The 23321-nt window shown below is 43.7% G+C and overlaps 1 protein-coding gene across 6 annotated transcripts; it reads right to left on the reverse strand.

Moving 5' to 3' along the window:
* Positions 1-1338: 1338 nt before the first annotated feature.
* LOC110524685 (terminal uridylyltransferase 4) lies at positions 1339-22499 on the reverse strand. 6 transcript variants are annotated; one of them, XM_021604542.2, is made up of 29 exons: positions 22416-22499; positions 20962-21554; positions 20621-20781; positions 19139-19267; positions 18644-18821; positions 18252-18340; positions 15849-15900; positions 15471-15540; positions 15081-15207; positions 14650-14769; positions 14286-14471; positions 13764-13938; positions 10685-11241; positions 10395-10545; positions 10105-10191; positions 9889-9992; positions 9717-9774; positions 9486-9589; positions 9108-9311; positions 8886-8963; positions 8540-8717; positions 8408-8455; positions 8019-8101; positions 7675-7811; positions 7264-7424; positions 5191-5288; positions 4380-4986; positions 3871-4047; positions 1339-1899 (listed from the first exon to the last, which is right to left on the reverse strand). In XM_021604542.2, exons 2-29 carry the CDS (start codon positions 21461-21463, stop codon positions 1811-1813), a joined length of 4710 nt encoding a protein of 1569 aa, XP_021460217.2. In that variant the 5' UTR covers positions 21464-21554; positions 22416-22499; the 3' UTR covers positions 1339-1810. The 6 variants fall into 6 exon arrangements, 5 of the variants coding, with proteins under 5 accessions (XP_021460217.2, XP_021460220.2, XP_021460218.2 ...); XM_021604545.2 differs by having other exon boundaries at positions 7696-7811; positions 19151-19267; positions 22278-22458; XM_021604543.2 differs by having other exon boundaries at positions 19151-19267; positions 22278-22458.
* Positions 22500-23321: the final 822 nt, after the last annotated feature.

Genomic DNA, 23321 nt, shown 5'->3' on the forward strand with positions numbered 1-23321 from the left:
TTTTCTCAACTGGCCTACCTGGTTAAATAAAAGGTGAAATAAAATAAAAATAAATTAAGTATTATACTAGTGTAAATTGAACATTTGTGTTTTGCATATCCCATAGTGCATTCAAAGTGACATTGGGTCTTCTGCATGTAGTCAAACGTATGCATTGCAGTACATATACAACTTGCACTATAGCAAGTTTAATTTAGGCAGTTTGGCGATGTTTGGTGCTGCTACCTAAATTACACGTGTTATAATAAAAATACCCTAATTGCCCACACTGATCATAGAACTGCGTGATTTCCAGTTCCAAGTCTTGTGCCATGCAAGATTAAATAGTTTAAGCTATTACTATAGTAATAGTTTGTCCCGATTAATTTTTATTACAATTTGTATTTGTATCCACTATTACTTGACCCTCACCCACAAGGATGCGAGTGTTTACAGAGGAGATAAATAAAAGATAGTCTAAATCAAACAATGAAACCCTACAATGTATGGAAGGGAACGAACACTAAATTGGCAGTGAAATATAGGTGGTTATTATTTCCTGAGGCAAATAGGAGAAGTCCTAGCTGACTGTACAGACTACTTCTACTGCCTTGAGGGAGAGCCCAAGCTCAGTTCAGAGGGTTTCCATCAGTGCAGGACAATACACTACAAGAGCTTGTTTATACTGCTAGACTGGTGGGACAGCTCCTGCCATTGAACATTGAGAAAAACACATGCCAGGGGTGTATTCATTAGTGCATACCATAGGAAACTGTTGCAAAACGTTTGCAACGAAAACAAGAGTTCCTTACTGGAAAAGTTCAGCTGATCCCTCCAGCATTAAGGCCAGTTTGGTTCTGAGTAAATACACCGCAGGGGCTTTTCTAGGAAAAGGTTCACTTTGGTGACACAACCACAACCATTATGTAATAACAGAAATCCGTGAAACAAAGTAAAGTTTACTATCAATGAACAATATGAATAATAATAGTACAGGGACTTTGCTATAAAAGTCGATAGAGTCCATGTCCTGCTGATTAAACTCATGCTCTAGTAGTAGAGCAACTGCAGGTCTGGACATTATTACTAAAGCTGGATTGTAAACATCTGTACTCATACAATGAGTAAAATCATAAAACTCACCGATCAGAAATTGTGTATTGATACTATACTGAATTGTATGTAGAGCGGCCGGTTTGCGGTCCTGACCAGGCTATATCAGGGCATGCAATTAAAAATATATAAAAACAGATTAAGAATCTCTATTGGAAATGTTTTTAGAACAGGAAAAGACTTAAGATGCCTAGGAAAATGACAGAAATTGTCTGCAGTCAACAAATAATGTCACCAAAAACAAAATGTTTGATTTAACTTTATTTATTTTTTATGGCTTTGTTTTTTTCTTATTGTTTTCTTATTTTTTCCCCTTACTATAGGTCTTTTTGGCACTACATAATTATCTGATAGGAGTGGGCATGTTAAAATGTTGTTTTTTGTTTGAACAAATGTCTATTCAAAGCTTTAATCCTTAAGCAAGCAAAGTATGAACACAGCTAATAAAAATAAAGGATCATTTTTACCTCCTTTACACAAAATAAAAACACTTTTTGGACCCCTTCAGAAATGGGGGTATTAAAATATTTTACATTTGTATTACAAGTCAATGTAATGAGACAAAACATGTAAAAACTGTACAAAAATGATAAAATTCATTTAAAAAAGTATTGTGACCAGATGATGCAAAGTTAAGATTATATAGTTTTTGTTTTGTCAGGGTGAAGGACCATAACGCCTAAATGAAAGAAGATGCTATGGGAGCAGAGTTCACAATTCATTTCTTCTGCTGGATGTAGTTGAGGTTGACGTGATGTCGTCCGTGGGGGAGGAGCGGGAAATGCTGATTGGGGTGCACCACAGAACCTGGGGCGGGGCCAAGACAAAGAAGGAAGTAAAGTTAACTACAGTAGGGGCATTTTTGAAAAATCGAAGGGGAGAATTATTTAGAGTAGACCAATCAATGAAGTATTACAAACTATACTAAATGAGAGGTGGATCCGTGGCTTTCCCACCCCACCAGATATGCAATAATTAATTGTATTTTTTAAACGGACACCCGTTCTGAACGGACTCAAGGACAGACCGACCCGTTCCGAAAAGGACAGTTTGAAACTGACTCAAACAGACCCATGCTTGTTCAGGTTCCGAGACACCCGTTCAGATTCTAAAGAAAGCAATTTAAAATATCCAATTGGGCGCTGCCAGCGCCATCAATAAACTAGCAATGTTGGCCAAATTAACTACAGTTGCGTGTCCTTAAAAACTGCCTATAACAAATTATTTTTAAAAACGATTAGTTGTGTTTCGACGTGTAGCGTATGGACTATACTTTGCTAATACAAAATTACATTAATTTATTTTTTTTATATTTAAAAAAAGACGAGCTTAGGCCTAGCCCTAGAACAACAGAAAAGATAGGTATGCCGGTGTTGTGCCGAAAATCTCCCCCCTGCCAGGACCCCCCCCCCCCCCCCTTCTAATTTCCTTAATTTTGTGGCTAGTGTCAAATCATTTCTGTAGAACTTCAAGTCAGGATAGGCAACCAAAAATGAATAATTAATGCATGTGTGTTTTATTAAACATGGAGGGAGTAAAATGTTGGCAAGCAATAAACCTTTCAGAACAACTACGGCTGAATTATTATCCATAGACTTTCAAAAATACTAGTCGAATAAGACATGGGAGAGATGAAGCATTTTGGCAAAGGGATTTATTTATAGACCAATACAAAAATCAGTAGCGGATTTAGGTACGCGACAAGGGCAGCCGCCCATGGCGGCATCTTGCCGGGGGTAGCACGGGGCGCCCCCGGGTGTGTGCGCTGAAGGGGGGGTTCGCCCAGGGCGCTATACAAGCTAGAACCGCCACATACACTTGAAACAAATAGCCAAACCGAAAACTGCAGACAAAAATGCGTTCTGCTACTAAGATCAGTGAATGTAGGCGAAACTGACAAAGGAGTGAAGAGCAGAAATCTCAACTAGCAAGCAAGTCGCAGCATTGAAGAACGCAAAGGGGGGGAGGGGATTCTGAGGGAGAGATTTGGCAATACTCCAGCGCCATGTTCCCGATATCTTTTAAATCCTTCAGATTGATAAAGATACAGGCAGACGCAGTAGCTTTATTTGTACATTTTCTATCCAAATATTTTTTTATAAAGATAAGCATTATATTGTTAGATTAAAGGTGTAACTCAGGTAGGCATAAAACATTCTTCCTCACCTCAAGTTCAACTCTCGGTGTGCACTGCCTTCATAGGTCTGCAGTACCTAAGCCGAATAGGCATACCACACCAAAACGATCACAAAAGTTGCTTAACTTTATTAGGGTAATATCAAAAGTCAGTCACTGTTCACCGGGAAAATACGAATATTGCCGCAATAAATTCAATACCAAAGGTGACTGCCTACCGCAGGCCTACCCAACAAATGACAGTAATAGGTTAATGCTATTTCTTTTACAACAGGCCTACTTTTAGCCTTAAACTAAATACATGGCACAAAAATATAGATCCCCTTGTCGACTTCTTTTCACTTTTCTCTTTCTCCTCTAACTTTCATTATACTTCAATGAAAAAGGACTCAATCTTCACGACCAACAGTAGACAAGGGTAATTAACAGAAGACGGGTCCAAATCGGGACCAATCGGAAAAACATTTTAATTGCACATACCTGGTACCCGTGGCAATTGTGTCAGACCCGACCCAGATCCGAGCCAAAAGTCAGATTTTAGGGCCAGGACCTGATTGGGTCCCGGGTGAGAGCTCGGAATTTCGGGTCTGTTGAAACCGTGAAGACCTCTAATTCGCATCTCTCTATCGCAGAGCCTCTTACCTTGGGACATGAAGGGTTTGCCGGGTTGTGGGTAGCCCCCGTTGCCCTGCTGGATGAAGTTCTGTGGCATGCGGTAAGGCCAGGACGGGGACAGGGAGTAGTGGGCCGCATTGCTGTGCTCCCAGGTCCTAGAACCCTGCTGGCTCACACCCCCAAACTGGGTCTTGTAGCCTGGGTCTACAGGGAAAGGGAGGTCTTTAAATTTGGTCCACAAAACATAATTGGAAAATTTAAACAAGAAACTGCTCAGCCAACCACAATCATTTGATATCATCCTTCTGACCCAGCACCAGTTTAAGTGCACAGTGAATTAAGTGTGTAGCCCAAAACCACTGGTGTTTCTTACCTGACCACACAATCAGCACAGTTAACAAGGAAACAGACAGTTACTGCTAAAGACAAAGACAGAATCTGACCAGTTAGTCAGACAAACCAACAAAGACAGACTGTTCTGACAACTAGCAGAGACAGAAAGAGCCCAGACAGAGACGGAGCCACCCAGTGTGTACCTGACTTCCCCACAGTGCCGTTAGCCACCATTGCCCCCTGTTGTGCCAGGTGGTTGTGCCAGTGCCTGTCCCGTCCCTGCCCTCCTCCCAGGCCCATGGGCCTCCCCGCCGGCTGGGCGAAGATGATGCTAGGGTCGTTTAGGTTCATAGGGCTAGGGCTGCCACCCCCCAAAGAGCCCCCTGGCCCTGTGTTCCCATTCCCTGGGCCAGGGGCCTGGCGCAGAGGGAATTTAAGGCCGGGCGGGGAGGGCCCACCAGGGCCACTGGAAGTCTGGAGGATGGGGCCGTGGATGGGCCAGGAGTTGGAGGGGTGGTGGTGTTGGTGATGAACCTGGTGCCCCTGGGACTGATGTGACTGGTGCTGGTTGTGGTGGGAAGGCAGCAGTCCCAGAGCAGTGAGAGCTGCAGAGTGGTGGTACTGGCCCGGGTGGGAGGGAGGGAAGCCGAAGAGAGAGAGGGGAACCTGGGGGTGTTGGGGCTGCTTAGGGGGTCCCACTCCAGCGGAGGTCTTGGAGGAGGAGGATTGGGGGGAGCTGGAGGATTGGCTGGAACCCTGGGAGAACAGGTTGGGCTGGGGGGAGTAGGGCGGAGTCTGGTGGGAATCAGACTGAGGAGGGGGGCGGGGGACAGCAGGGTAAGGATGTAGAGGGAAAGTCAGGAAGGGAAAAATACAGGAAGGGAAAGAGAGAAATCAATTAAAAGGCATCACCATACATAGAGGTCTGTACTGATAGATAAAGAAGCTAGCTGTAGCATGTTTGAACATGGTTAGGGTGGCTCAAGGAGAGAGACAACACCGAGTTGTACTCACACATTCGGAGGGTTGTCTGGTGCGTCCGGGGCGGTCCTGTGGAGGCTGGGGGATGGGGATGGACTGGGAGCTCACCATGGCTTGCACCATGTGGGGAACTGGAGGAAACGGAAGCAAACCATTACATCACTCAGTCATCGAGCCACTGCTGTCCTCTGCTGGGAGGTAGTAGTCATGACAAAACACAGGTCTTTAAATCAACAATTACATACTGTACATGGGCTCCTGTACAATACAGGAACGATAAGTTTTAGTTTGAAACGATTCGGTGCCATTCGGTTTGAATACAGAACAAATCGATGCGATTCGGTGCCATTCGGTTTGAATACAGAACAAATCGATGCGATTCGGTGCCATTCGGTTTGAATACAGAACAAATCGATGCGATTCGGTGCCATTCGGTTTGAATACAGAACAAATCGATGCGATTCGGTGCCATTCGGTTTGAATACAGAACAAATCGATGCGATTCGGTGCCATTCGGTTTGAATACAGAACAAATCGATGCGATTCGGTGCCATTCGGTTTGAATACAGAACAAATCGATGCGATTCGGTGCCATTCGGTTTGAATACAGAACAAATCGATGCGATTCGGTGCCATTCGGTTTGAATACAGAACAAATCGATGCGATTCGGTGCCATTCGGTTTGAATACAGAACAAATCGATGCGATTCGGTGCCATTCGGTTTGAATACAGAACAAATCGATGCGATTCGGTGCAATACGATTCGATACACTAACATTTGTTGCACAAACACTTTCATTTTCCATTCTAAATTAAAAATCTGCTGCTAATGGGACTCTTGGAGCTGGATCTGTCTGAGCTTGTTATTTTTTGCAGATTCATGTTTGAGCTTTTGATATTTATCATTTACAAATGAGCTCTGACATACCCAATGGATATATAGCACAACTTTGGATTTCACTCCCATCTCAAAATCAAATGGTTTTAACCGTTTTTACAGATTGATCTTCTCGTCGTCTCTAGTTTTGGCCATGCAGTGCGACTCGCAAAAGTGATTGCTGGCCTCTCGAGTGGAGCAGTGGTCTAAGTCACTGCATCGCAATGCTAGCTGTGCCACTAGAGATTCTGGGTTCGAATCCAGGCTGTCACAGCCACCCGCGACCGGGAGACCCATGGGGCGGCGCACAATTGGCCCAGCGTCGTCCGGGTTAGGGGAGGGTTTGGCCGGTAGGGATGTTCTTGTCCCATCGCGCACTAGCGACTCCTGTAGCAGGCCGAGCGCATGCACGCTGACACGGTCGCCAGGTGTACGGTGTTTCCTCAGACACATTGGTGTGGCTGGCTTCCCGGTTAAGTGGGCATTGTGTCAAGAAGCAGTGGGGCTTGGTTAGGTTTCAGAGGACGCACGGCTCTCGACCTTCGCAGAGTCCGTATGGGAGTTGCAGCGATGAGACAAGACTAACTACTAATTGGAGACCACGGAATTGGGGAGCAAACGAGGTAAAAACATATATTTTTAAGTGATTGCCGTCCTCGTTATGAAATAATTAACTTTACACTGATTGTTTGAAGCAAAACTATCAAAAATATTGCTGATGGTGAACCTGAACAATCAAAAACTCCATGTTCAGCAGGGAGGCCAACAGCCAGTTGTCTCTCCAGTAGCTTACTTTTATTCCAGTAAATCAGCGCACAGATGACAACCTAAATGACATCTGACTGATGCATGCTACAATTGGATCGGTTTAGGGTCCGCAGACTGATACACTTGTATCTTAAACATTTGAATTGGGGACCGATGCGTATCGGTGAATCGTTACATTCCTACCTGAATTTGTCCAAATGAAACTCTTGTTTTGCTCTGTTTGCTTCTCAAATGGTAGACTGTTTACGTAATGAATTCACCCCAGAGGTGTAATTATTAGACCAAGACGGTAGCAAACAGTTGCAAAACCCTTTGCAACGGAAACAGTTTACTCCAAACAGAAAATGGTTTGGCAACGAAAACAGGAGTTTCTATTGGACAAATTCAGGTAGGTCCCTCCCTGTTTAATTTCTGTTTTCTTCCAGCGGATACACCCTCGATCAGGTGTGTGTGTGCGTACCTAGTCCCACTGCGGCTCTCTGTCTAAGATGACGGTACTCTTGGCAGTCCCTCCGTACGTGACCCATGTCACCACACTGGAAACAGCGACGCTCCCGCAGCTCATGATCGTCTCCCTCCTTCACATCCTCCTCTTTCTCGTTCTCCTTCTTCCTCATCCCCCTGTTCAGACAGACACGCACACAGAAGCAGAGGATTAGCTCACTCAAACATGCAGCCACCACTTGACATAGGTTCAAATACTATTATAAATCATTTCAAATACTGTATCTGTGCTTGATTGAGCTCGTCTTCCAACAGAACCAATGCAACAAAAAGTCTCAAAAGTGCAAAGCCCTCCCACCTGGAATTATTTCAAATAGTATTTGAACCCAGGTCTGTCACACACACGCTAGTTCCAAAAGAAACTCACTGATGTTCTCTCCCAGTGTACCTGCGTCTCTTGGGGCAGTCCTTCATATAATGGCCGATCTTGCCACAGACCCGACAGCACCTGTCATTAGGTGCCAGCTCCCCGTCCGTTAGCACCTTGGAGTCAAAGAAGTAGTACTGCACCACAGAAGAAACAATGTTAGACAAATGGAATAATTTGACATCAACAGTGTACAGCCCGGGCAACAATGCCCATAATTACAACGGGTTTCAGAGTGCGGATCTTGGATCAGGTCCCCCTCTTGTTCATCATCATTTAAAAAAGGCAAAAATGATCCTATATCAGCACTCTGAATACAGCCCTGTATCTAGTGTGTGCCGTACCGCCTCCAAGCCAGGCTGGGGGTAGAAGGGAGTACCAAACAGCTTCCTGCCGTTGATAAAGGCCTTCATGATGAAGTTAGTCACTAAGGAGAGACAGAGAAGGGGTGTGTTGGGGACCATGATCACTGAACTACTACAGGGAGCACAGACCATAATCACTGAAATACTGTGGTAGATGATACATACTTGGCCTGATAAGGATAACTTGAGAGTTTTGCCACCTTACTCTTAATAAATTCTGTGATTTTCCAGAAATCCTGGATGGCGTATTCCGGATTTCCTGCTCATTATCTCCTGACAACCTCCAACCAGGATTTCGGGTAAACTAGGGAATTTATTGGAAGTTCCGGAAATGTTGCAACCCTACTGAGGAGACATAGTTCACTTACTTTTGCGAGAAACTCCAGCACCAAGATTGTGATTCAAGTCAAAGGGATCTAAGGAACAAACAAAAAGTAACCAGTGATCAATCGGTCCTTTCATCATCACAACCATGTGAGTGAGAAGGAAAGTTTCACTACCTTCAATAGCGATGCACTTGGAGGTCCACTGCTTCTCGAAGGTGGTGAGTCGTTTCCTCTGGCGGATGCTAATGACATGCTCCTTAAAGTCAAACTCCTCGGTGTAGAACCTGAGCAGGCCCAGCCACAGCTCCCCCACAGACTCACGGTTTTGCTGCAGCTCTGGCAGATGACGACGCTATGAGGGAGGACAAGGGACAGCGAGCTTTATCAGAACTCTTTAATAGAACGCTTTAGACTACAATGACTAGTAAGCAAAACAACAAACGTATTCAAGGTCATCATTTAGGAGAGGCAGGTGTGTGTAAGATTTTCTACATTCAGTTGCGTTGATGACTTAACTCACCAGTTCCTCGAGGTCATCACAGAAGAAGGCATTCCAACCATCCACCATCCTCTGTGGTACAGTATGTCCGTCAAAGATCTAAGGAACAGGTGGACATTGGGTTATTTCCTAAAGCTTTTACAAAGACTGAGTGGGTTCTGTTGGTGTCAGCTACATCCACACTGACTGGCTATAACAGGATGGACCTGTAACAAGGGTTAGCAGAGGGTAAGTGAACAGTACCTCTTGGAGAACAGGGATGACGGGGGGCTTTCTCTGCTGCAGGAAGTAGAGCACCATGAGGATGTATGCATAGGATGACAGGCTTCCTCTGGACGCGTCACCTATGTCGCAGCGCTTTGCAAACACCTTCATGGTGTATCCCAGGAACTGCACGCGCGGGTCTAGAGCCGCGTAGGTAGCCAGCATTCTGGTGTTGTGTTGAGCCTGAAAGAGGAGTGACGCCAATGAATCCATACAGATGGATAGTACACAATCACTGATTACACAGCAACTTAGCTTGACTTACAAAGGACATGTTACCCAATGATAGTACTCTGTCCCTTACCAGTCCTTGTTATGGCTATCTGTAACGTTAAGTAATGATCTCCATTTACTCACCAGCGTATTGTAGAGGCTGATGTCTGCCTCCAGTCCGCTCGGTCTGTGTTCAAACTTCACAATAGGCACTTTGGCTGTCGTAATAGGCAGGATGTTCCTCAGACCTGACAGAGGAAAACACAGGTCATCAATCACCAAGTCACAAAATATGACAGTCTGCATTCATAACAAGTAGTCAAACCACGCATCCTGAAAGGGGTCAATGTAATGTGCTATGAAATAACCTCTTACCTGCGTGTTTCTTTAGCACCTTGGCTAGGTCTTCGATGATCTCTTTGCAGTTCAACTTCTGTTGAGTAGAGGGATAGACAGATATACATCTCAGAATGACTGGGGAGAGAAAGACCTGCGGTAATGAGTTTCAATATTCAAAATGGACACCAATCACAGTGAGCCCACGTACCTCTCCGGTGTCGTGGCCCTCCAAGGTCATGCAGATGTCCAGGTCACTGTCACGGAAACCAAAGCCGTTCTTGGAGGAGCCAAACAAACACAGCTGGGCCTCGTCTGTGTGATGATATCATAGATGTTTTATAATACCGAGGTGGTACTACACAGAATAGTAAGTTCCATATTCTTGTGAACTGCTGTTACATATGCAATTCAGTTCTGTACGTACCATTGTATTCCTTTCGTATAAACCTCTCCAGACTACCCATGACCTGCTCTCTCTTCTGCTGCTCTCCAAGAGAGGGGGACAGCTCATCTACAAACAATCAGAAAAAGTAGATTTAACGTGTTTGAGTATTCCTATTTGTGCATGTGAAGTCTATATATACACACAGGTTTTACCAGTGTAGCGTTCAAGACATGTCTTAGCTCCATAATATAGAAGATCTGCTTGGACAAAATCTGGACATAATCACTCACACAAGACAGCAGAATGATGTTAAGCAGCAAATGACTTACGGTAGCAGAGTCTACAAAGGCCATCCAGGATGTCTCTGAAGCGATCGGTCATGGGAGGCAGCGGTTTGAGCTCGATCTTCTTGAAGTCCTCAGGACAATCGTCCTTCAGATGGCCATCTCTCTTACAGATGCTGCACACGACTGTAGGAGGCTGCAGAGAAGATAAATAAAGATAATTAAGCAAAGCCTGTGAACTTAATTCTGGACCTTACACTAAACTTCTGTCAACGCAAGTCTAGAATTTTCATTATCCAATTCAAAACAATCAAAAAAGCATTTTGTACAGGTACCTTTCCTCCTGTGAAGATCATCCTGTCAAATATATAATGCAGGTCCTCTGGTGCAATATGTCCCTGCATCTTAAACACAGGCTTAACTTCCTCTTCCCCCTCTTCATCACTGTCCAGCAGGCCGTTCTGGGGCGAGGGGGAGGCGGAGGAATACTCCAGGGTAGCGGAAGGCTCAGCTCCAGTCCCATCTGTAGAACTGTCCCCCTCACTGAGGACCAAGTCCATAAGGCCAGAGTTTAATGCCCGCTCTGCTCCATCCTCTTCATCACTTTCAACCTCATCATCCTCCTTCTGTCCTGTCTCAGAGCTCAGACTGTTCCCTTGCTTCCCATTGCGCACTCCACCTCCACTCTTCTCAGCCACCTCTTCTCCTTCCTCCGGTTTCATGTCGCCAAGTTTGCATGTCTTCCTGCCTCTCTGGCGCCCTCCTGTGTCCCTGTCCTTGCTCTGCGGGCAGGCAAAGTATTTGTAGGCAGTACGAAAGCGCTCCTGGACGTACTCAAAGACCATCTGACTGTTCAGGCTGCGGGCAACATTCCTCTTCAGGGCAAACGGATCTGAGAAGAAATAGAGGAGGATAAGTTTAAAGGTGGTAGAGCAGTGGTGTGTAGAAACTGACTAAAATAACTAGCCATGAAAAAAAAGTTGATTCTGACTCCACCGCATTACTTTAAGCTATTCATACCTAGGCAATTTAACAGGTAAACTCATGGGTACACTCGCAATGGCTGTCTAGTATTGTGATGCAATAATTTCCATGGTAAAGTATGTTAACTGATGTGGTTCATGCAATTGTACAGTGCCTTGCGAAAGTATTCGGCCCCCTTGAACTTTGCGACCTTTTGCCACATTTCAGGCTTCAAACATAAAGATATAAAACTGTATTTTTTTGTGAAGAATCAACAACAAGTGGGACACAATCATGAAGTGGAACGACATTTATTGGATATTTCAAACTTTAACAAATCAAACTGAAAAATTGGGCGTGCAAAATTATTCAGCCCCCTTAAGTTAATACTTTGTAGCGCCACCTTTTGCTGTTATAACAGCTGTAAGTCGCTTGGGGTATGTCTATCAGTTTTGCACATCGAGAGACTGAAATTTTTTCCCATTCCTCCTTGCAAAACAGCTCGAGCTCAGTGAGGTTGGATGGAGAGCATTTGTGAACAGCAGTTTTCAGTTCTTTCCACAGATTCTCGATTGGATTCAGGTCTGGACTTTGACTTGGCCATTCTAACACCTGGATATGTTTATTTTTGAACCATTCCATTGTAGATTTTGCTTTATGTTTTGGATCATTGTCTTGTTGGAAGACAAATATCCATCCCAGTCTCAGGTCTTTTGCAGACTCCATCAGGTTTTCTTCCAGAATGGTCCTGTATTTGGCTCCATCCATCTTCCCATCAATTTTAACCATCTTCCCTGTCCCTGCTGAAGAAAAGCAGGCCCAAACCATGATGCTGCCACCACCATGTTTGACAGTGGGGATGGTGTGTTCAGCTGTGTTGCTTTTACGCCAAACATAACGTTTTGCATTGTTGCCAAAAAGTTCAATTTTGGTTTCATCTGACCAGAGCACCTTCTTCCACATGTTTGGTGTGTCTCCCATGTGGCTTGTGGCAAACTTTAAACAACACTTTTTATGGATATCTTTAAGAAATGGCTTTCTTCTTGCCACTCTTCCATAAAGGCCAGATTTCTGCAATATACGACTGATTGTTGTCCTATGGACAGAGTCTCCCACCTCAGCTGTAGATCTCTGCAGTTCATCCAGAGTGATCATGGGCCTCTTGGCTGCATCTCTGATCAGTCTTCTCCTTGTATGAGCTGAAAGTTTAGAGGGACGGCCAGGTCTTGGTAGATTTGCAGTGGTCTGATACGCCTTCCATTTCAATATTATCGCTTGCACAGTGCTCCTTGGGATGTTTAAAGCTTGGGAAATCTTTTTGTACGCAAATCCGGCTTTAAACTTCTTCACAACAGTATCTCGGACCTGCCTGGTGTGTTCCTTGTTCTTCATGATGCTCTCTGCGCTTTTGACGGACCTCTGAGACTATCACAGTGCAGGTGCATTTATACGGAGACTTGATTACACACAGGTGGATTGTATTTATCATCATTAGTCATTTAGGTCAACATTGGATCATTCAGAGATCCTCACTGAACTTCTGGAGAGAGTTTGCTGCACTGAAAGTAAAGGGGCTGAATAATTTTGCACGCCCAATTTTTCAGTTTTTGATTTGTTTGGAATATCCAATAAATGTCGTTCCACTTCATGATTGTGTCCCACTTGTTGATTCTTCACAAAAAAATACAGTTTTATATCTTTATATTGAAGCCTGAAATGTGGCAAAAGGTCGCAAAGTTCAAGGGGGCCGAATACTTTCGCAAGGCACTGTATGTGTTGTTTGTAATGACATTTGAGTTGAATCAACAAATCACAGCACAAATTGATAGGTACACTTCCTGCTTTGCTCCTATGGGTACACTCACAATGGTTGCCGGTCCACCCATTATGCCATAATTGATTGATCATGTCAGCTCTATTCATTACATTTCTACCTGCAACATTCTATATGTTTCAACTCTGAATATCCTGTTCAGTGGTCTCTCCCTCACCCTTGATGGCCCACCTGTCTGTTCAGTGGTCCGTCTCCCTCTCCCTCCCCAGCCTGTCTGTTCAGTAGTCTCTCCCTCGATGGCCCGCCTGTCTGTTCAGTGGTCCATCTCCCTCTCCAGCCTGTCTGTTCAGTAGTCTCTCCCTCGATGGCCCGCCTGTCTGTTCAGTGGTCCATCTCCCTCTCCCTCCCCAGCCTGTCTGTTCAGTAGTCTCTCCCTCGATGGCCCGCCTGTCTGTTCAGTGGTCCATCTCCCTCTCCCTCCCCAGCCTGTCTGTTCAGTAGTCTCTCCCTCGATGGCCAGCCTGTCTGTTCAGTGGTCCGTCTCCCTCTCCAGCCTGTCTGTCTGTTCAGTAGTCTCTCCCTCGATGGCCAACCTGTCTGTTTAGTGGTCTCTCTCCCTCAGTCTTACCCTTGATGGCCAACCTGTCTGTTTAGTGGTCTCTCTCCCTCAGTCTTACCCTCGATGGCCAGCCTTCGTCGGGGCCAGTTCTTCATCTCTCTGGAGAGGAGCTCTTTGAGGCGGATGCTGATGATGCGTTCCTCCAGGGCGAACTCCAGAGTGTAGAACCGAAGCAGCTCCAGCCACAGCTGGCCCAGGGACACCCCCTTACCCAGGTCCAGGGCCAGGCGCGTCTGAGAGGGAGCAGAGCGGGAACAGAGTGAGATGGGACATATGAACTAAGCCTAAGACTACATGGACAGTAACCACAAAGAAGAACAGAGGCACTCAACGCCATAGGTGGCATTGATAAAAAAGGAAATGGACTGGTGTAAGAAATATGGTGAGTAATCAGTCTAGCTAACACACCAATACAATGCTTTGTAGCCCTCCTGAAAAAAGGGGATACACTCAGTCCTTTGAAGAACTCTGTTTTTAGCACTGCAGAATAGAAACATATTACAATGTGCAGTCATATCATTTCTTGAATGAAAAAACTTAATTTGAAAAAGAAAATGAAAGCCTTGTCGAGAGTACTCACCATTCCCTCTGTATGCTGGTTCTTCAGAGCTGGTTTCTTCTGCTCAGGCTTGACCTTCCCTCCTTCCCCCCTGCCGTCCCCCCGTCCCTCTGTACTGGGGGGCCGGTGCTCCCACCCCACAAATATATCCATCTCTATCCCTGTCAGATGGTACTCATCCACAGCCTTGACATCAAAGCCTTCGATCTGAAATCAACCACATAAAGTTATAAACAGCATTAACAAAAACAGCAACAAGCACAGTAAAAACATCTTAAACAAAAGCAAAAAAAATGACCTGAAAGAAAATTAATCAGTTCAAATGTGTGCAGCAATAATGGTGACTATTTTAATAAAATATCGACCTTTGTGTGGTGTCACCTACCCAGTAGCCGAAGTAGACAGGAAGGATGGGCTCTCTGCGTTGTTGGAGGAAGAAGATGACCATGAGGGAGAAGGAGTAGGACGGGATTCCCCCTTCTGCCTGGCAGTCAATGTGGCACAACTAGAGGGACAAACAAGCACACAAACGATAGTCTTTATTTAAATCAGGTAAGTCATTAAGAACACATTCTCTCTGGTCAGGGGCTGTCGTCATCAAAACCACTAAAGCGACAATATGCTAAGTTAGGTAAAGCAACTATATAATTTACAATGAAATCCACTCTACACATAAATGCTAGTTCAGTCATCAAATGCCAATACATTTAGTTACATTTGCTATTTCCGCTAAAAGCACTAGCGTCAACTAGACAGATGCTATTTATATCATATGCTGGTATCCATAAAATACTATTTTCCCTAGACCAGCCTTACCTTAGCCCAGAGGCGGAAGGCCAGGACCAGAGGCACCAGTCTGGGTTCCAGTCTAGCTAGGGCAGCCAGGTGGTTTGTGGTGAGGCAGGCCACATCATTACCTGCACTCACCTTGCACATCAACCCACTGTGGAGATACAACACACTGATCAGGGTTGTATTCATTAGACACCAAACGGAAGAAAACGGACTGAAGCAGAGATGGGTTACCTGAACTTGTCCAATAAGGAACTCTCATTTTTATTTTGTTGCGAAATGTTTTGCTATGCTGTACCCAGGAATTAAAAATGCACCCAGGAACAACTAACTCAGAGGATATTTCACAAAAGTAGGTTGTAAATGGATAACAGTAGAGCTCATAGAAAACAGTAGAATTAACCTTCCACTGACCTGTTGACATCTCTGCAAAACACTACCGGAACTTTGGCGTGAAAGTCAGACTCAACCTCAGAATATTGAGCTGGAAAAAGAAAAGCCAACATTCTTTGACTGCTCCCAAACCCAACAATTATCTTTTGGCTGGCTACCTAATTTACATAGCTTAAAACCTGAAAAGGATTAAACAATCTAATTTACCAAAGGTGTTTGTATTAAAACTACGGTGCATTAGTTCGGATTTCTATTAATTTTATTTTCTCATAACCGTCATTCGAGGTGGTTAATATGAGCTCTCCAAGCTAACAAATAACTCAATATAGCTTCTCATGCTGAATTTACAGTCTCTCTCAACACTGCGTGTGTGCGTGTGTGTGTGTGTGTTTAGCACACCACTGTTCTTCACGATTTCCAATACTTGTATCAGCACATCTGGTTGAGTCATCTAGAGAGACAAAAACATGACATTTATTATTAAGAGTCAAGGCATCAACATTTATCACATTAAATTCAATCACGTCTTCATAAAGCAGTTTATGCATCATCAGCAGCAGTCAAAGTGCTTTAACTGTGGCCCCAGCCTAGAACCCAAAGACCTAACAGGAGTGGAGGCAAATCATATTCAGTCCACAGTTCATTTGAGTCCTGTTTTAGTGTCCTGTCTAGGAGTCCAATCATTCACGGGTTCTTGGATCCCTCCAACTGATAAATATACCCAATCAGTTAAATCATATCCAAGACAATCAAGGTGAAAGCGATCAGAGATCATCCGATACAGACTGACAATAAGGCAATAATGCAAATCAAGGCTGTGTCCCAATAGTCTTGAATAACCTCCCTCCTGTTTCCTATGTTGATTACCACTGATCTTAAAATCATTTGACTTGCACCCACATTGCATTTAACACCTGCACACTTCGCATTTACACTCAGTGGCCAATTTACACTCAATGGCCAAGTACTGGGTCGGACACACCTTTGCTTCCAGAACAGCCCGAATTCTACGGGCCATTGAATCATTGCTCAATTGGTATCAAGGGACCTAACGTGTGTCAGGAAAAAACATTCCACACACCATTACAGCACCACCACCAGCCTGTACCGTTGACACCAGGCAGGATGGGGTCATGGTCTCATGCCGATTTCGACGATCCTGACTCAGGAACCGGGATTCGTCGGACAAGGCACTGTTTCTCCACTCCTCAATTGTCCAGTGTTGGTGATTGCATGCCCCCCGGAGCCGCTTCTTCTTGTTTTTAGCTGATAGGAGTGGAACCCGGTGTGGTTGTCTGCTGTAATAGCCCATCCCTGACCAGGACCGACGAGTTGTGCATTCCGAGATGCCGTTCTGCGCCATTTGTGGCCCGACTGTTACCTTGCATGACTCGCCTTTGACCTCTCATCAACAAGCTGTTTTCACCCACAAGACTGCTACTGACAAGATGTTTCTTGTTTGTCGCACCATTCTCGGTAAACCCTAGACACTGTCATGCGTGAAAAGTCCAGGAGGACGTTTGAGACACTGGAACAGGCACACCTGGCACAGATGATCATACCACACTCAAAGGTCACTTGTTTTGTCCACTAACATTCAATCGAACAGTAACTGGATGCCTGTCTACCTGCTTTATATAGCAAGCCAAGGCCACGTGACTCACTGTCTGTAGGAGCAAACCATTTTCGTGAACAGGGTGGTGTAGCAAATAAACTGGCAATTGCGTAATTATAATTTGCATTAGTGAGTTGTCAACCTCTTGGGTAGGGGGCAGTATTTTCACATCTGGATGAAAAGCGTGCCCAAAGTTAACTGCCTGTTACTCAGGCCCAGAAGCTAGGACATACATATATTTGGTAGATTTGGATAGAAAACTCTAAAGTTTCTAAAACTGTTAAAATAATGTCTGAGTATAACAGAACTGATATGGCAGGCGAAACCCAGAGGACAAACCATCCTCCCCCCAAAAAACATTTCAGCCTACCACTGTTTTCAATTGCTGTCATGTTTATTATGAGGCAAAATCCTCCCAGATTGCAGTTCCTAGGGCTTCCACTAGATGTCAACAGTCTTTAGAAAGAGTTTCAGGCTGGTTTTTGGAAAAATTAGCTAGAAATTGTGGTTTTTCTAAGTGGCTCCCATTTTGGCTGTAGTGTTTCCATGCGCGTGGATGAAAGCGCGTTCTTTGTTATTTATCTCCGGTAATGAATATACTATTCTCTGTCTTAAATTGTATCATTTATTTACATATTAGGTTACCTGAGGTTTGATTATAAACATTGTTTGACTTGTTTGGATAAATTTATTGGTAACGTTTGGGATTGATTTTGAAGGAGGGAAACCGGTGGATTATTGAATGAAGCACGCCAGCTAAACTGAGTTTTTATGGATATAAAGAATGACTTAATCGAACAAAATGACCATTTGTGATGTAGCTGGGACCTTTTGGAGTGCCAACAGAAGAAAAACTTAAAAGGTAAGGCATTTATTATATTGCTATTTCTCACTTTCAGGCACCTGCCTGGTTGAAACATTTTTTTCATGCTTTTGTATGCGGGGCGCTGTCCTCAGATAATCGCATGGTGTGCTTTTGCAGTAAAGCCTTTTTGAAATATGACAGTGGCTGGATTAACAAGAAATTAAGCTTTATTTTGATGTAAAACACTTGTATTTTCATGAATGTTAAATATTTATATTTCTGTAATTTTAATTTTGCGCTCTGCAATTTCACCAGATGTTGGCCAGGTGGAACGCTACCGTCCCACCTGCCCATAAGAAGTTAAGAAACAGACAAGACTTACAGTGGAGGGGTAGGTGACGTCAATGTTGATGTCACTTGTCTTGAAGGCAAATCGGGTGAGGCAGGAGCCGTAGAGGCGGAGGGCGCAAACTGAAAAGAAAAATAATGGCAACAAAAGCCATTCATTAACCAGGGATCTATTGATACCATACATTAACCAGGGATTTATTCATACCATACATTAAACAGTATTCTATTCATGCCATACATTCAACAGGATGTCATTCATACCATTTCCCTACTATTGCATTTTATTTGTTTATTGCCACCCTGGGAACCTTTGCCACTCCTGTAGGCCGATACTTACAATGAGCTACTTTCAACCATCTAAACATGGCAGATGAACAGTCTAGATGACAGGAAGGAGACGGGAGGATAGAAATACTTGGTTACCTGAGAGGTGCTGCTGGATGATGATCTCCATCCTGGTGACCACTTCCTTTCGCATCAGGAAGTCCTGGTCAGAGATACCATGTTGTTGGGTGACCTGAAGGACGGCTGCGTCCACGGCTCTGAGCTGGGCTGGGGAGGGGGCAGGCAGCGCACGCAGCTCGTTCTCCTCCTGCTTCTCCTAAACACAACACAGGGGAGAGGGACAAAGGCAGGGTGAATCCAAATCCCCTCTAATGGCACCGTCTAATCGATTGGAGAGAATGTGGACAGAATTTGGGATTTGGGGGAGATACAAAATGGCCGACGTAGCCTTAGGAAACAGCAAAATAGTAAGAATGTATACAGATACACCAATAAGCTCCACCTCAATTAACCATTTCCACTTCTGAAATAACAAAGATGGAAATAACAACCTAGGATTTTCTTTCAAGTTACAGTACACATCAGTTGTTGGAGAACATGACAATTATGACAAAATAAATAAAAGTTGCTAACTTTTTCTCTCACCATGATGCTCTTCTTGTGTCTCTTTTCCTTGATGTGTTTGTGTGCCCCCTGTATGTTCTCTATGTGTATTGAACATAGCTTGCATAGGTACTGGAAGTTAGGGTACTCTGGAGACGGCTGTAGAGACAGAAAGCAGTGAAACCAATTATATATGTGAGAGACCAGTCACTGATAGTGCCCCTCACTGTACACATGCAAATTATTATTTTTTTAAACCCGTCAGCGATGTGTTGAACTGTTGACTATTAACATTGTTATTCCTGGTGGAGGGTTCTCAGCAACAAACAACAAGTTGATAAGACATCTGACCTAAGAAGTTGCCTTAAAATGTAAAGTTGTGTCCACAAATTCCAGTCAACTGTTACAGACAACACAGTGGCTTCAGGAAGTATTCACACCTTGACTTTTTCCACATTTTGTTGCGTTATAATCTGAATTTAAAATGGATTTAATTGAGATTTTGTGCCACTGATCTATACACAATATCCCACAATAATCAAAGTGGATTTCTTCAAATAACTGTTTACAAATTAATAAAAAACTCAAAGCTGAAATGTATTGACTCAATAAGTATGAAAAGAATGAGAAAAATATTCCGAAGAATGCATCCTGTTTGCAATATGGCACTAAAGTTACACTGCAAACTTTTTGTCTTAAATACAAAGCATTATGTATGGGGAAAACCCAACACATCACCGAGTACCAGTCTTCATATTTTCAAGCATGGTGGTGGCTGCATCACATTATGGATATGCTTGTCACCTGCATGGACTAGGGAGTTTTTTTTAGGATAAAAATAAATAGAAGAGCTAAGCACAGGAAAAATCCTAGAGGAAAACATGGGTCAGTCCACTTTCTAACAGACACTAGCGGACAAATTCACCTTTCAGCAGGATAATAACTGAAAACTCAAGGTCAAATATATTGGAGTTGCTTAGCTTACAAAAAGATGACAGTGAATGATCCTGAGTGGCCTAGTTACAGTTTTGAATTTTTATTTTACCTTTATTTAACCAGGTAGGCTAGTTGAGAACAAGTTCTCATTTACATCTGCTTGAAAATCTATGGCAAGGCTAAAATGGCTTTCTAGCAATGATCAACAACCAACTCAACAGAGCTTGAAGTGTTTAAACAATCCAGGTGTGTGAAGCTCTTAGAGACTTACCCAGAAAGACTCACAGCTGTAATCGCTGCCAAAGGTGATTCCAACATCTATTGACTTAGGGGGTTCAATACTTATCTAATCACGGATTATTAGCATTTACTCATCTTTAAAACATGTTACATTTTTTCTTCCACTTTGACATGAGTATTTTGTGTACATCATTGACAAAAAAAAAAGACAATTAAATCCATTTTAATCCCAATTTGTAACAAAATGTGGAACAAATTAAGGGGTGTTAATACTTTCTGAAGGCACTGTAAATACAGACAACTGATAAACTGAAGTAACTTATGTTCTCGCCTCACCTTGACCAGTCTGTGTATGTAGTCTCTGTAGAGGCGATCTTCAGCCTGTCTGAGACCCAGCTTTTGCTCAGAGGTCATGTTCCTCCCATGACCCTTCTCATCGACCGCTGACCCCTCCACAGCAGGTTGCCCTGTCTCCAACACAGCAACGGCCTTCACGCCTGAAAACACAGACAAACCAACTCTTCACTTACAGTCAGCATGTAGACAACAAATGTTATGACCAGGAAGTTTTTATATAACAAACAAAAAACTGCAACAGGACTCTAACACAGACATATTATAGCAGCAAATGGCTCAAACATTAAACAGTTATGTAGCTAAAGTATAGAATAACGCACCAGGTGACTTCTCCTTCAACGGCCCCATCTTGGGGGTCTTGGTCTGTGCAGTAAGGACTTCGTCAGATGAGGTGGCCACCGTACCTGCCCCTGTGTCTTTCCCTCCACCAGCCGGACTCCTGTCTGTAGCCACCATGGGCCTAGCATCACCCCCCTGCCAAGCCTGCTGCTGGCCTCCCAGTCCCACCTTCCCCTTCCTCCTCTCCCCAGAGCTGGTCCTCCCAGTCAGCCTGCGAGGCTTCCCTCTCCCTGGGTCCTGAGGGCTGGCCGTGGAGGCTCTGCCTGTCCCACGGTTACTGCCTTGGTCCTTATGGTCCTCCCTGGCTGTGGTGATGTTCTCCTTGCTCCGGCAGGCAGTGGCAGGCTTGGGGCCAGACCCCTCTCTCTGTGTCACTGGAGTCTCTTTCAGGGACCTGGAGCTGGTGGAGGATGGAGCTGTGGCTCCCCTGTCCTCATTGCGTGAGGGCTTGATTACTTTTAGGGGGCTTTTTGATTCCTCCATGCCACGATCCAGTCCTCTCCCTCACCCGGGCTGAAGAGAACTAACTACTACTCTGTATTGAGGATGGGGAGGCAGCTAGTCCAATGAAAATCTGAAGAGATGAAAGTCATACATTTTTGGCATTACTTACATTGATCTTAAAAGAACAATAGCCTAAACTATTCAGACACTTAATACTATCAAAACATAGCATATTGAACTAATTCTGCATCTGCTAGGAAGAACTGAGAAAGTAGCCAGTGGCAAAACATTTAGCTTGCAATGAAGCCACAAAGGCCTGATCAAAACAAGTACATCCTAGTTATGAACACATATGGGTTACAGTAGTTAGACTGGTGCATAAAGGGTAGTAATATAACTTGCGAATTTTATTGCAAATATACATTATTACGATATAACGAAGAGTGGCTAGCTGAGAAAAAAACCTAGGCTAAAGCACTTGTGTTTGTTATGAAACGAAACCAACCCACAATATACTGCAAGGGCCTTCTCGCGTAGCGAGACACACTGCAGATGGAAACAAACGGGGCAAGTGACATTTAAAATAACAGCTAGACAAATAAATACCGTGCAGCTAGAGCAGACTTGTTAGCTACCTGACAAATGTTTGTATTTGCTAACGGTAGCTAACTAGCCACCTCGTAAATCGAAGTACCTGATAAATGGCTAGCTAGCAAGTTAGCCATCTATCCGCTAGCTGGCCAGCGGCTGGTAAGTAAGCCTTTCTATAAAGTGTTTGACTAGCCACCCGACCCTATAAAACTGACACACGACAAAAGCACCAGAACATGAAAAAGAATATACAATGCCTTACTGTAACATGCAGATTTTTGCTCTAAAATACGTCTAATTTCTCTTAATCTTCCTGCTCAGTATTTTGTTGTTTTCATTCACGGATCAAAAACAGCACCATAGACGCCATGTTAATTCTTGCATAGGGCATTGTGGGTACCTTTATTGAATGTAGGTGTATCAAAGAATATGGATATACTGACAAGACACTTGTCTAACCGCCCTAACAATGGGAGTCGGCACCTCGGGCTGGCTTCCTCCCGCCTATCTTTCTTTGGATTGGTGCATACATCTCATTATTTTAATACTTTTTGAATATTCGATGAGGGTGAGGGTTGTCGTCAACCGCCAGTAATCTCCATGGTATGCTGCCAGCCTCATGCCATGAATATCTATATCTATCTGCGCTTCCTCTCTGATTGTATTCATGAAAGCATTATGGGATGAAAGCCATTGACATTTTAAGGAAGTATTTTTAATGTAAAGTCAATTTAAATTCATAGAAAATTGCCAAGAAATACAAAAGTATTTGGAGGGATGGGGTCCCTGAACCATTTACAATGGGTTGTATTCATGAAGTCTTATTGATAGAAAATAGCCAAAGCCCAAAAATAGAAAAGCAGGGTGAATTCAGAAAAAGGAAGAGACATTTTGCTTTTCCATTATATATTATATTAGCGCAACACCTAATACATTTCTAAAAGGATATTTCCTAATCACACAAAAAAAAATATTCGCAGGAGGAATGACACACAAATTTGTGTACACAACCAAAACCATATTTTCTGTTCACATTTGGTAAACTGGGACCACAATTATCATAGTCCTAATTGTTTTTTTTTTTTTTTTTTTCACCTTTATTTAACCAGGTAGGCTAGTTGAGAACAAGTTCTCATTTACAACTGCGACCTGGCCAAGATAAAGCAAAGCAGTGCGACACAAACAACAACACAGAGTTACACATGGAATAAACAAACATACAGTCAATAATACAATAGAGAAAGTATGTGCAAATGAGGTAGGATAAGGGGGGTGAGGCAATAAATAGGCCATAGTGGCGAAATAA

The sequence above is a fragment of the Oncorhynchus mykiss genome, chromosome 5, assembly GCF_013265735.2.
Source record: "Oncorhynchus mykiss isolate Arlee chromosome 5, USDA_OmykA_1.1, whole genome shotgun sequence".
Classification (NCBI taxonomy): domain Eukaryota; kingdom Metazoa; phylum Chordata; class Actinopteri; order Salmoniformes; family Salmonidae; genus Oncorhynchus; species Oncorhynchus mykiss.

Coding starts and splice junctions, on each gene's coding strand:
- LOC110524685 (XM_021604542.2), bottom strand. CDS start 21,463: ATGGAGGAATCAAAAAGCCCCCTAAAAGTAATCAAGCCCTCACGCAAT. Junction 10,546..10,684: donor TGATCTTCACAGGAGGAAAG/GTACCTGTACAA, acceptor TCTTCTCTGCAG/CCTCCTACAGTCGTGTGCAG. Junction 9,993..10,104: donor TATACGAAAGGAATACAATG/GTACGTACAGAA, acceptor ATCATCACACAG/ACGAGGCCCAGCTGTGTTTG.